Genomic DNA, 14,774 nt, shown 5'->3' on the forward strand with positions numbered 1-14,774 from the left:
ACCTCCATTCAAGTTGCCATATGACGCGTCTGTAAACAACCAGATTTCAGTTTTCTTGAGGTCATTGAGGTTAGAAAACCTCAGAATCGCCTTGTTATCCTTAAGATTCTGTAAGGTCTTCTTGGCAAATTTCAAATCTGCCACTGATCCACCTTTGAAGTGAGTGGAACATGCAATCATACTGAAAGAAAGTTCAGGTCTTGTGGATCTAACTGTCCAATTCAGCTGACCTGTCATCTTTCTCAGCATTGACAGCTCCTCGTATGTCATTTCTTCATTGGACTGCCTTAACCTTAACTTGTCTATCTCAGGAACAGTTAGACTTTCAATGTAGTCAGACTGATCCAAGGAAACTCCATCCTTGTCTTGATTGAGTTGAAAGCCCGTGTACATGAAGGCCATGTTCCCCTCTTTTAATCGGAAAACAAAGCTTGTAGCTCTGCTACTACTGATAATGACATATAATTACCTCAATATTAAATCAACAATACACCAAGTCTATACTAGCCAATCATTATAAATCTGGAATAAAACAGAACAAACTTAAAGCAAATTATCTTAAAACCTTAAACAGCTATTCACTACTAAAGTATCTGCAATGTAATAAAGACGTCCAAGCTTCGATAAATGATAAAAGATAAATAAATACACAGCATCAAAACATTTAAGATATTTATTAAATAACAAATCTTCATAGATGAATAAATATCTCAACAGCAAACAAACTGAAATAAATAAACAGATCATAGATAAATAACACAAATATAAAACTGACACTGGCGACCTAGCGCCAGGCATGTAAAATATCAACAGATAACGGTAGCACGGCGGTTTTAACAATATCTCAGTAATGTGCAGGTTTTCAGCTCTTCTGCATATTTCAATTTAAACACATAAGGCCAAAGATATTATATCCAAAAAATCTTTTGTCAAAGTCTACTCTAGACCTAGCGCCAATCAGTTTTCTAAAATCATGCATTTTATACCTGTGAAAAATGAAATCGCCAGCGCTAGGTGTAGAGTAGACTTTGACAAAAGATTTTTGGGATATCATATCTTAGGCCTTATGTGTTTAAGTTGAAATATGCAGAACACCTAAATTCACCTTCCAAGCCATTCTCTAAGCATTTTAATTTTTTTTTTGAAATAACGGGATTTCAAAACTGCCTTTTGAAAAGGCCTAAAAAATATCTTTTTTTGTCCCTTTTTTCACTGTATATAATTACAACTTATTAAGATATTATTCTCAGTTAAAAAAAAATTGGCGTTCCAGCACCAAAACCAGCAAAAACAGGCAGTTAAACTTCTGAACCCCTACTTAACCCCCTGACAGACCCCCCCTCTATCTCGGCTCCTGTTACAGATAGAGACGTAAAACTTTTTTCTGGTTGTTCATATGTATTTTTAGAGAATTACTTTTTCTAGTCATAGTGGTCAGACCGCTACTTATCCACTTTTTAGCAGCTAGCCGCTAAATATTAAAACAGCTGTAGAGCAGTTAATTTTAAAGCTAAGAAAACCAAATTTTATGACAAACTATTATTTTTTATAATAAAAAAATACCTTTTCTGACCATCGCCGAAAAGCGACAAATATCGGAAACTGCCAATTTTGGCGGTAAAACGGCGGTTGGTGGCGCTAAATAATATTTTTATCTGTTTATAGTTACAACTTATTAAGATATTATTCTCAGTTTTAAAAAAATTGGCGCTTCCAGCACCCAAACCGGCAAAAACAGGCAGTTAAACTTCTGTATCCCTACTTAACCCCATAACAGACCCCCCTCTATCTCGGCTCCTGTTACAGATAGAGATGTAAAACTTTTTTCTGTTGGTTCATGTGTATTTTTAAAGAAAATTACTTTTTCTAGTCATAATGGTCAGACTGCTCCTTATTGGCTTTTTAGCAGCCAGCCGCTAAATATTAAAAAAGCTGTAGAGCGGCCAATTTTAAAGCTAGGAAAACCAATTCGGCAGTAAAACGGCGGTTGGCGGCGCTAGTTTTATCTGTTTATGATCACAATAAAGACTACATAAATTGGCTGGTCTAGAGCTGTTTTAGAATTCCGCTACTGGCAGCTTAAAAACGGCAAAACTACAGGTAGGAAATAAAAAATCAGTTAAAAATCGGTCAAGGAAACTAGCACATAAGAATCTAACTTCATTTTCTTTCCATGATCCAGAATTTTCTATGAACAGTTAAATTTTGAAAATACATCTTGCAATTGAAAAGGAAAATAAGAAAGATAATATGTAATAGGATGAAAAAGACCATCTTGATGTTTTTAATAATTAGATTTTTATATTTTGATTTTGTTGTTAACCCTTTGTAGACAAATTGATAATATTTCTAAATGTTATTTTTTTTTAATTGTCTGCGTCTGGCATCTGACTAAAATAAAAATCTATTACATTAGTTTAAACAATTAACTCTCTTGACCCTTTCCAGACCTTAATCTTTTCCATCCTATTACATATTATCTTTCTTATTTTCCTTTTCAAATGCAAGATGTATTTTCAAAATTTAACTGTTCATAGAAAATTCTGGATCATGGAAAGAAAACGAAGTTAGTTTCTTATGTGCTAGTATCCTTGACCGATTTTTAACTGATTTTTTATTTCCTACCTGTAGTTTTGCCGTTTTTAAGCTGCCAGTAGCGGAATTCTATAACAGCTCTAGACCAGCCAATTTTTGTGTGTAGTCTTTTATTAAACAGATAAAAATATTAATTGGCGCCACCAACTGCTGTTTTACCGCCAGTTTCCATTATTTGTCATTTTTTGGCGATGGTCAGAAAAAGCATTTTTTTTGTTATGAAAAATAATTGCTCGTCATAAAATTTGGTTTTCCTAGCTTTAAAATTGGCCGCTCTACAGCTTTTTTAATATTTAGCGGCTGGCTGCTAAAAAGCCAATAAGGAGCAGTCTGACCGCTATGACTAGAAAAAGTAATTTTCTTTAAAAATACACATGAACCAACAGAAAAAAGTTTTACGTCTCTATCTGTAACAGGAGCCGAGATAGAGGGGGGTCTGTTATGGGGTTAAGTAGGGATACAGAAGTTTAACTGCCTGTTTTTGCCGGTTTGGGTGCTGGAAGCGCCAATTTTTTTTTAACTGAGAATAATATCTTAATAAGTTGTAACTATAAACAGATAAAAATATTATTTAGCGCCGCCAACCGCCGTTTTACCACCAAAATTGTCGGTTTCCGTTATTTGTCATTTTACGGCGATGGTCAGAAAAGGTATTTTTTTATTATAAAAGATAATAGTTTGTCATAAAATTTGGTTTTCTTAGCTTTAAAATTAGCCGCTCTACAGCTGTTTTAATATTTAGCGGTTGGCCGCTAAAAAGCGGATAAGGAGTGGTCTGACCGCTATGACTAGAAAAAGTAATTCTCTAAAAATACACATGAACAACCAGAAAAAAGTTTTACGTCTCTATCTGTAACAGGAGCCGAGATAGAGGGGGGTCTGTCAGGGGGTTAAGTAGGGGTTCAGAAGTTTAACTGCCTGTTTTTGCCGGTTTTGGTGCTGGAAGCGACAATTTTTTTTTACCTGAAAATAATATCTTAATAAGTTGTAACTATATACAGTGAAAAAAGAGACAAAAAAAGATATTTTTTAGGCCTTTTCAAAAGGCAGTTTTGAAATCCCGTTATTTCAAAAAAAAATTAATATGCTTAGAGAATGGCTTGGAAGGTGAATTTAGGTGTTCTGCATATTTCAACTTAAACACATAAGGCCTAAGATGTGATATCCCAAAAATCTTTTGTCAAAGTCTACTCTACACCTAGCGCTGGCGATTTCATTTTTCACAGGTATAAAATGCATGATTTTAGAAAACTGATTGGCGCTAGGTCTAGAGTAGACTTTGACAAAAGATTTTTTGGATATAATATCTTTGGCCTTATGTGTTTAAATTGAAATATGCAGAAGAGCTGAAAACCTGCACATTACTGAGATATTGTTAAAACCGCCGTGCTACCGTTATCTGTTGATATTTTACATGCCTGGCGCTAGGTCGCCAGTAGAGATAGAGAGCTGAAATTTTGTACATATATTTCTAGGCCCCTAAAGTAACTTTTTAGGTTAGCAGAAGATTGAAATTCGAAAAAGGGTATTTTCATGAAAAGATCTAATGTCCATAAACATTATCCTGTAGGTATCAAGTCGTTTTTCAACAATTCGATTACTTTGACTCTTATACATTTATATTCTGATTATTCACTTCAGACACTATACAATCCTTAATGTCCGTTTGTCCTTCCATTATAGAGCTTTGCTTTTATGGATGTTGTCATCCTTGTTCATTATTGAAGATAAGGATATACTCACTAGGGTGGGTTCATATCGGAATTAGATAAAGCGGGGATATGCAACAGATAAAATTAACCTTAAAAACATTTCTGACCGAAAAAGAATTTTAAAAAATTGAGTTTTAGAACACGACCACTTAAAAATATAATTCATTAATTATTAGTATGCAAAGACGACATTCAAAAATTATTTTTTGAATCAGAACTATGGCTTCGTGGTGCTTTCTGGAAAGGCCTTGAGGAGCTGAATCAGGAACTTTTGACCGTTTCAAAATATCTCGTTCCTAGCCTTAGAAATCACTAAAAAACCAAAAAATTTTAAGGTTTATTGAGAATTGTCTAATTTGTAGAGGTTTTTTAGATTTTCTCAGGCTATGAACGAGATTTTTTGAAACGGACAAAAGTTCCTGACTCAGCTCCTCAAGGCATTTCCAGGGAGCACCATGAAGCCATAGTTCTGATTCAATAAATTTTTGACTCCCATTTACAAATAGCTATACAATTGAATGTCTGGTCGTCAGCGGTTTTAAGACTTAGGATAAATTTTAAATCAACCAGAGGTGTATTATATCTATATAAATTAAGTGCAGATCCCCGCTTTGGCCTCAGAAAAAAAATGTCCAAAATCGACCCACCCTAATACTCACTCCCCTATTTTTATTTCATTATTTGGGGAAAGAAACAGAGAGGATTGAGGGCCCGAGGGGAGAAATAAAATTCAACTTGCTCGGATAATATATACGGTATATACCCCGACCCTGCTTCAAAGGTGTTCTCATTGTATTTGTTTTGAATAAACAAGGTAGATACAATAATGTTGATATTCCAATATTTCAATACATAAGATTAAAAATCATCCTAAAAGCTCAGCAGAAAAGGGTTTTTTTCTTTTCTATTAAATACTGCCATATGATTTATTTTACAAAAATTAACTTGTTATTTTTGTAAAGGTAATTCTATCAACCAGCCGCCAAGCTCTAACAACCAGCCTAGAGGATATACAAACCTGAAACCACTTAACAGTGAACAAGGAAAGGATGATAAATTTTAAAAAATCCTATGACATTTATAATAAAGAAATCTAATTTTAACTCGCTACCTTTATTTAAAGTTATGCTTTGTTTACGTACATTTGTAAAAATGGTAAAAATAGTTCATGTAATTTTATAGGTATATTATTATATACAGGGATTTAGTTGTAACATAATTGAGATAAATAAGCTTACTTATCATTTTATGAAAACAGGAGGTCAAGAGTACCGAGGTCAACAGGGAGGCCAAGATCAAGATTTTAGAGGCAATATGAACAACAGGTAGTGTTTTTTCACGACAAGTATGGTTCAGAATTTGATTGGCGGTTCTTCAAAGTGTCTAGTCAAGCACATACCATCTCCTTATTTTGAAAAAAAAATTTGATATGAAAAGGATGGTGTTTCGTTTGTTTATTACTAAAGGTAAGGTTAGGTTATATTTGGTCCTGGGTAGCCAAGTAAGGAAAGCTCCCCTCCCCCCGCATTCCCAGCGCTGGGATTAACTTAGAAATATAAATTATCACCTCCCTTATTTTAAAAATATGTTGGGGGGTGGGAGAGGTCTTGACTCTTCAGTGCTCGACAAGGCACTTCAAAGAATAGCAACATTTTGTTCTTGAAAGTTTGGTTTCATTTTTTTACCTTTCTGAATTTGTTTGATTTAATTATAATTTGTTAAGATCTCAAGAACAGTCTAGAAGATTCGACGACAATAAACGCGGTGGTAACAACGGAGACAACTTCACTCGTGACAACCGTGATAATTATTCCTCCCGCGACCGAGACAATCGTGACCGCCGTGGCGGCGGCGGCGGCGGCGGTGGTAGGGATAGACAACGGTCACGTAGTCGGAGCCGTGACAGGTCCCGCAGGGATGAGTCTGACTCGAAACAAGAACAACCTCGGGATATTGATATGCGTCAAGAAAAGTCGGATTCATATTCCCCAACCCGGCCAGATTATAAACCAACCATCAAGAAAGGGGGTAAGGATTGTTTTTGTTTTGTCAAGAATTCTAATGTTTAAGAAAAAAAACTATGGAGAATGAGAACAAGGAATGTTTGATACCTAATTGATTAGTAATCTAAGAAAGATAAGAAAGCATACAGGAAATTGGTGTTTTCCCTTATTTCGCAAATAAACAATAAACAGAAACTTTAAGGAAAAAAAGTAGGTTGGGTTAGTTTAAGTACCTAATGATATAAAGAGCCCCGCAGCGGCGGGATATGTTTTCACAAAATCGGAAAAGTTAAACAGTTGTAGGGGACCAAATTAGGTTTGCATTTAAGCACAGTAAAATCTATTAAAATAGGTTCTATTTCTTAACCAAATAAATTTCGTACCTAGCTTACCTAGAAATATTTCAGCTCAACTGTACAGCGGACCTGTGGTGGACACAAGTGAGCCGCTGCCCACAGTTATAGAGGAGCTGGCCAACATGGTGGCTGTTTCCGGGGAAGAACTCGAGGATATTGCCAGAGAGAGGAACAAGGACACTCCAGAGCTTAGGTAAACAGCAGAAATCTCAAGGGATAACACAATTGCCGACTAATTAATGTACATCCCCAATGTTAATACACAAAAATTAAACCTTTAGATTATAATTAGTGGTTGAAAAGTATAGACACTCAAATTAATTAACCAACCAATTAAAATTCATTAGAAGTCCCTGAATTTGTTAAGCCAACGAATAAGAAAAACTATAAAACTTTGGAGACTTGTGTAATAAACATTCCAAAGTCCTCTTTTTTTCGAGGTAAACAGAACTTTATGTGCATTTGCGTCATTTTAAATCTCTATGGTATGTATGTCCCATCAAATCTCGAAAATGTCTCAACCAATCCTTCCACAATTTTCAGGAAGATTAAAGTATTAAGTAATGGTCCAGGGGTGGATTTAGGCCATTGGGTTTGGAGATTTATTTATTTTGGTATTAACATAACTTTATTATTAATTTTTCTTTGTTTTACAAGCCACAATAAAGTTTTATATGTAACTTATTCATCCTTGTTTTGTAGATTTTTATTCGAGAGGACTGGAACAATGTACAAGAGGTATAGAGCCAGAATTACAGAAATTAAAAATTCATTAGATGTTAACAATGATTCTGCACCTTCCCAAGGTATAATATCCTAAGGTTTTGTTTGTTCAATATGATCTCGCTAACCATTGATACAGTTGAGTTCTCCGTTTTAGGGAAGCCTCACACATAGGTCAGATTTGGTTACAGGTTATTTATTTCAAATAAAAGATTTAAATGCATCTATAGATTTAAGAAAATGATTTTATTAATTCATACCTACCTATCTCATCTTCTAAAAATCCTATATATTTACATAAATTTTTACCTACATATCTAATGAAAAATAGTTTTCATGTGAAACAAAAATAATATAAAGTTTCAACTTTTTACCCTTTTCCCCTTAATAATTTTTCTTAAAACTATCTCTTTAATTTCAGGCTCCAGGTCGCGGGATGGTCCTTCCAACGAGCGCAAAAGTCGGTGGGGAAATAATAGCACAAATAATTGCCAACAACAAATGCCTGGCCCATCCATGAGTGTTCCACCACCAAGCCTTTTAGGTAAATATTCAGTGAGGGAGGTGATATTGCACTGCAAATTTTATTGGTAATCAAATATTATAACCACGGTACCTTATTCGTTGGTTATGTTTTGATTATTTAGTTTTCAACTGATAGTGTTGTCCAAACTACAATATTTATTGTATCAGGAAGAAAGTTCAAGATTATAAATTTACGGTCGGAATGTCCTTACAACATTTTAGATCTACGGGTACATTATAAATGTATTAAAGTTTTTCCACTAAAATAAAGTCAGAAGTTACTTGGAAATATGTATTTTGAAGGAGGGCATAAGTTACTTTACTTAAAAGAAACGAATAAAGTAAAATAAATATGTACAGGTTTGTCTGACAAATCACTTTCTAAAATAAATAGATACATTTTTCACTTTAGGACCAGGTCCAGCAAACATTGGTCCTCCAGGAATGGCAATGCCAACCCAGCTAGGTCCACCTGGCGTGGCAACACCCTCTCACCTCGGCCCTCCCGGTATGATGGCTCCAGTAAGCCTGGGCCCACCAGGAGTTGTCAATCCCTCCATCCTAGGTGGTCCACCCCCCAATCAATGTCCTCCCCAATTAGGGCCGCCAGGAATGCCGCCTGTACCACTGGGCCCACCTGGAATAGCAGTGCCGACTCATTTGGGTCCCCCTGGTGGTGTAGTTTCTACGCCGTCCTTCCAGCTTGGCCCACCTGGAGTTGTCGCGCCCACACAGCTAGGTACTTTTATTTTATTGTTTATTTTGAGGGTAAAGTTCCACGCATTTAATGATAATATCTGCATTTACAAAGTATACCTTGAAATGGTATTCTTGTAATTTATTAAACAATCTTATCTCAGTTTGATGTCTGACATATCGATATCACTAGGCTTTAAAAGCTCAGCATTTATGACCTGCCTCATAAATAGAATTATTTCAACTATTCTTGAATATTTACCTATCTTTTTATTTGTATGCCTAGTTACCGACCTCTATAACTTATCTAGGTGCACCTGGTCTATCCTTGCCTACTAGCTTGGGTAGTATGGTATCACAAGTTCCAGTTTCTTCCAGGGTAAGTACATTAAGTCCATTTTAAGCGAAGCTTATCCATAATTATGGTAAGTCCGTGTATACCTACTGTATAGTTTTGATCATGTTAGAATTATCCCATTCACTTCAAACTGTGCGCGATGAGTCCTGAGACAAATGGGTACAATTTCGAAAGCGTAACAACTCTATTTTTTTTACCAAACTTCCGTATGTCCATTTTAAACATGTTAAATGATATTTTGACATGAATTAACTTGTGCTTTTACAATGTTTATTTTCTTAAACCTACCTTATTTTTAATTTTATCTCTAGTCACATTGTACATATTTGTTTATTATAGGATCCTGGCTTGGTATCGTATGCTACGAAGGTCTTTGGAACATCTAGTCTTACTGATGCTCAGTGGAAACAGGCTGAAGATCAACTTAAGGTTAGTTTAAAGGAAAATAATACATTTTTATGGTCTATATATATATCCAGTATCGTTTCGAAACCGATTAATATCCGGTGGATAGAAGGTATATCCCTCAGGCATTCGTCTCCTTTAGGTTAGAAGCGTGTTTATGGTTTAAATTGTAAAAAATATGTTTTAAAATGAAAATTATTTTTATTAAGATGTCTGTCATGTACGGTCAGATGGCTGCTAAGCAGGCAGCTGCCAAGATCATGGCCCAGGCTGCTGCTGCCAAGAATGTTGGCAACAAGAACAAGTATGAGTATGACAGCGATGAAGAAACTGAAGGAGGTAAGTATTTTTCGGTGTAGACGGATCGCATCAGAATATCAATATAATTAATATAATTCATTTTTATATTACAGGAATATTTGATTGTTACTAGATGAGAAAACCTTATAAATAGATACATTATTTCAGATAAAAAACCTAATTTACTTTTTTTTCATTGTGCTTTGTAGATTTCTGGAATTCTATACAGAGAAGCTAAATAATTTTTTATTTTTTTTATAGATTTGCTTAATTTAACGGATTTTTTCTAGCTGTTTCTGGCATGATGAAATTTTTGTGAATATCAACTTTTGTTTTAGAATAATTTCATAGAATATTAATGTTCATGCTAGCCTAAAACATGGTTTCTGGGAAGCTTTTTATGTGACGGTTTTCTTATGCAATAGGTTTTTCTGAAATGTGATGAATTCCTCCATATTATTAAGATAGTCATGTGGTTGGCAGATAAGAGGTTGTTCTTATTATTTTAGGTGTTGCAATTTGAAGAAAGCATTTTTTAGTCAATAGGTAGGATGTTGTTCTGCTGGATGAAGTGATTTGAGTCAAACAGTCTTGAAATTCCTAAATAATTATAGCATTTTAGGTAATCTCAATTTACATAGAGTTCAAGTTTTATCTTTTTTTTATATTTTTAAGATAATTAAAACAAAAGCTTGGCAAGGGACTTTCTAGTGGATCTCTGTTGAATGATAATTTCTAGGTTCTAGGAAAGACAAGAAGAGCAAACAGAAATAAGCATTAATCTTGACACTTCTTTTTTCAGATAACTGAAACTAAATCTAGAGTCTTAACATATTATTTTGTAATAATATGCATTTAGAAAGTGTAGGTTATTCTACGGAATTGTTATATAAAATGAAAATTTTGTTTGTATATATAAATGTATCTTATTTATACCTGAAACTGATAACAGTGAATTATCATGTTTTTCCAATGTTTAATGGGTTTATTTGAAGGTACGTGGGAGCACAGGCAGAGAAAGCTGGAGATGGAGAAGACTGCCAGGGAGGCCGCTCAGTCAACCCAGATGATGGAGGCTGGCAGGCATCATATTGGAGACTTCCTACCTCCAGAGGAACTTAACAAGTTCATGAATAAGTACAAGGTATATTAACCATATTTGTTTAAGGTACCATTGTGGATAATTGATTCATTACAAGAAGGTTTTTCTGTAGGTACTTATATTTAGTTGGAAAGCCAGATTTTTAGCCATCTACATCAATGTTTTGACAGGTTTGTTACCTTCATATTGTCCAGGTTTTGAAGAAAAATACTGCAAATATGGTTTTGAAACAAATTCAGTTATTTTATTCCATCATTGATTAATTGATTAGACTCCTGGAGTATTACGAGACACTTTAATATAGCCACCAGGGCCAGCTCAAGTTCCACGTTCAAGTGTAACTTAACACACTGTCTCATGAGAGCTCCAAGTTAATACATCACCCTCTCGCCTATTTTTATTCCATCATTATAATATTAGGTTAACTGCACTTCCTACTATCAACGGTATATTTCCTATTTTGTGAATGAATAAAAATGATCCTATTCCTAAGGATATGATAGAATTTATGACTGCTTGATGGAAGTAAGAGAATTTGGAATATTTGACGAAGGTGTTTATATTAGATATAGGAGGTATCGAGTTTATGATATACATTTAGGTAGCTAATTTAGAGAAAAGATTGTGAAGCACAAACTACATAGATTTCTATTCTTTTATTAACAAATTAGGTACAACAATTTCCTATAATGAATGGTATGTATTCTCCTTTAAGGAGTAGATAAATTTTCTTGAGATAAGTGTTCACTTATTAATGTAACAGGTACAAGATATCAAAGAAAAAGAAACTAAAAAAATATTTCTAACAGAAAATTTTGAGTTTAGGCCATGCAGGGCGGTCAGCCGATGGACAATTCAGAGTACCAGGAGAATAAGTTGACCCAGAGCAACATTGGCTTCAAGATGATGCAGAAGATGGGGTGGAACGAGGGGGCTGGCTTGGGTAGCTCTGGCACGGGTATCACGGCTCCCATTGGCAAGTAAGAAACTTCTTGACATTTTATTTGTTTTTCAGGTTTTTAAATTTGCAACTGAACTGAACAAGTCAAAATAACAACTTAAAGCTAATTTATTTAATTGAATTTTATCCAACTTCATAAATATACAATATTATTTCAATTTGTGATTATTACCGATTGTGATTTTTAGGTTATTCCTGTCTTTACCTTGCTGAAACAAAATTTTTTATATTTAAAACTTTCAGTTGCCTCTCGATCTTATAATCAGAAGTCAATTGTTATGGAAAGGCAAAAAACTATTTTGAAAACTTTCTAGGCCACTAATAGTCTCTTTTTTTTCTGTCGGACTGGAATACAAGAAAAAAATGTTTTGCCAACGGCTAAAGGATTTTATGAGTTTAGGTCCGGGAATCAGGTGGCTGGTGCTGGTCTAGGAGCTGCCAATCCAAGCCAGGCAGATGAAGATGATGACGAGTTCGAGTCCTACAGAAAAAGAATGATGCTGGCCTACAGGTTCAGGCCAAACCCATTGGTGAGATTTCATTAGCTATCTTTTTTATACTAACTGCAATTTGACTTTAAATTTGTGCATTTAACATTAAAATATAGAATTGCTGATAACGTTTTACCTGAAACTATGGAAGGGAGTAGGAACTTGAAGATTATATTCATATCACGCAGATACCTTAAAATAAGAACCCTCTCAATCAAAAAAAATCCGCAAAAACATTTGTGGAATAACTCGGGATCTTAATTAAAGGAAAAGACTACGTATGAGAGAGCGTGTTTTTAAAACTTTGGGGACCAGATAATTTCTAATGTCCTCTCCCTCCCAGGGAAAAATATTTCAGGAGACTAACACCCTTCTATATTTTTTTCAGAATAATCCCCGAAGACAATACTACTAGTGGAAACAGTTGTCTACATTTCACACAGTTATTTAGTTTTCAATGGACAAAGAAGAAAAAATCTTCTAAAGATTATTATTTAATTGCTAGCAAATGAGAGGCTTTGATGCTAGCTGCTAAAAGCTTTGAAGCCGAGAAATCTTTATTGAAATATTCAGTGATGACCGTTGTGAAGCATTTGTATATTAGTATTGTACATTTGTTATGTATTTGTTGTTTTAAGGTTTATTTCAGGAATTATGTTGGAGTAAAGAAAATGAAAATCATGCACGTTATATATGTAAATTAAATAATAGTTAGGTAACATGTTTATTAAAACAAAAGAATTAACTGTCCATATATGATATATACCAATCTTGATGTAGGATTGTCTGTTTGGTTTCTTGATTATAGAAGTATGAATTCATGGAGATTTGTATATTTTTTTGCAGATAATTCAAACAACATTAAAATAAAAAATTGTGAGATTTTGTATAAACTTAGATTTAACCCAACAAGAGAAGCAATTCGAAAAAATACCTGTAAAGGTTTCGTGATTTTGACAATTTTGTAGGGGCAATCCAGATATTATGTTAGATTTATTCCGCTTGTTGGCTATAACATATTCCTGGATTTCACCTACTTTTGGTTAATAATAGGAAGCAATGGTGTGAACAGCAATTCACCAGGGGGGTGTAAAACTATCTGGGGTGAAAAATTAGCCTTCAAGGAGGTGTTGAAACCCTCTACGCCACTGTTAGGAAGGAACCAGTTGTTCATCATCTGATTTTAGACTTTTTGCCCAATAGGTTCTGAAAGTAAGAAATTCAAACGAACTACATATTAACATTGTTATGTCATTTTGATTAAACTTAGATATCACCTACTTTTGATGGAAGAACCAGTTGGTTACAAGATTGTCAAAAATTTTAGATGTTATGTCGGATTTTTGTAAATGTGAAAGATATGAATTTCAGGGACAAATATGAAATTTAGATACCCTGCATGCATTTTTAGATGGTTGCTGAATAACACTATACTTAATGTATTATCATCAATACTATATTATTATGTTTATTATATCCTTTTATTAATGTATTTTAGTTTAGTTTATGCTTAAGTGAAAAGGTAAGTTTTTAACACATGTATATTCATTTTGTTATTAAAAGAAAATTTAGTCCCTTGGTTATTATTATCTGAATTTTTTGAAATACACTTGGATTAAAATTGTTTTTGTTGTTATTAGCACAGCAGCTTTACAATTAACTTTGTCTGTTCTTAGCCAAGTAACTCCCAAGGATTTTAGGGGTTAAGATAATTTACTATTATTGTAGAAATAATTGCTCCTTTTTGGGTAATTTTTTTTTGAATTTTTGGGTAAATCTCGCATGTTTTATGTGTGATGTCAAATTTTTAGGGATCTAAAGGGTCAAGACTAGCGTTGTGGAGCCGCCATATTATGCCGGAGCTGGAGCCGTTACTTTCATTAAAAATAGGCTCCGGGTTAGCTAATCTAGGAGATTTTGTATTACTTATTACTTTTTAACTCTGTAGCGTCGTGTGCAAATGCACCTTTTAAGTTTTTTCAAATCCATTTTTATAAAAAATTTAACTTTCAAACCTTCAAAAGTCAAAAATAGACTTGGCAGAAAAAATATAATAAGTTTTTTTTATATTAGGCCGGAGCCGTTTTCTTCACAGGCTTCGCAACGCTGGTTAAGACAATGGCTGATAAAGGGGGGGGGGGCGTAATGACATTTATTCGTAATCCGTGAGCAAAATGGTCTAAAAATTTAGCTAGATCCTTCAAACTTGGTATATAAGCCTAGTCCTATAGGTATTACATCTAAATGGCAAAACATCCAAAAAAAATTATTTTAATGTTAGGTTAGGTAAGAAAAACCCTGCGGAATTGGGGTTTTTAGGCTTTTTTTGGTCTATTTTGATGTGGAAACTTACCTTAAATTGTTTTTTCTTAGGGTTATAACTTAAATACACTGTATCTATTCATATGGACATTATTTAAGATGATTCAGCAAGTCAGACCGACCCCAGGGGGCTAGGAGGGTGGCCCGCAGGGGTTAAGTGCATTTTTCCCAATACATATGTTGTGATACATCTAATTATAGGTTTTTTAGGTCAAGGAACTCAAA

General features: G+C 34.2%; 1 protein-coding gene across 2 annotated transcripts in view; it reads left to right on the plus strand.

The window, feature by feature from the left end:
• The window catches only part of LOC145307179 (uncharacterized), a 34,939-nt gene extending 21,091 nt beyond the window's left edge, over positions 1-13,848 (plus strand). Inside the window, exons 9-23 of one of the 2 annotated variants that reach the window (XR_013875333.1) lie at positions 5,270-5,348; positions 5,564-5,632; positions 6,031-6,335; positions 6,718-6,859; positions 7,369-7,472; positions 7,811-7,933; positions 8,327-8,653; positions 8,922-8,989; positions 9,308-9,397; positions 9,583-9,712; positions 10,669-10,817; positions 11,601-11,755; positions 12,137-12,266; positions 12,616-13,169; positions 13,555-13,848. Coding sequence is in view for 1 of the 2 variants with exons in the window: in XM_080149539.1 (XP_080005665.1) it covers positions 5,270-5,348; positions 5,564-5,632; positions 6,031-6,335; positions 6,718-6,859; positions 7,369-7,472; positions 7,811-7,933; positions 8,327-8,653; positions 8,922-8,989; positions 9,308-9,397; positions 9,583-9,712; positions 10,669-10,817; positions 11,601-11,755; positions 12,137-12,266; positions 12,616-12,642 (1,898 nt within the window). In the remaining variant the exon portion in view is untranslated. Of the gene's footprint in view, positions 1-5,269; positions 5,349-5,563; positions 5,633-6,030; positions 6,336-6,717; positions 6,860-7,368; positions 7,473-7,810; positions 7,934-8,326; positions 8,654-8,921; positions 8,990-9,307; positions 9,398-9,582; positions 9,713-10,668; positions 10,818-11,600; positions 11,756-12,136; positions 12,267-12,615 lie in introns of both variants that reach the window. The other variant, XM_080149539.1, reaches the window with a different exon arrangement.
• The last annotated feature ends 926 nt before the right edge of the window (positions 13,849-14,774 follow it).

This window comes from Acartia tonsa, chromosome 2 (genome assembly GCF_053477335.1).
Source record: "Acartia tonsa isolate MP-2025a chromosome 2, ASM5347733v1, whole genome shotgun sequence".
NCBI lineage: Eukaryota > Metazoa > Arthropoda > Copepoda > Calanoida > Acartiidae > Acartia > Acartia tonsa.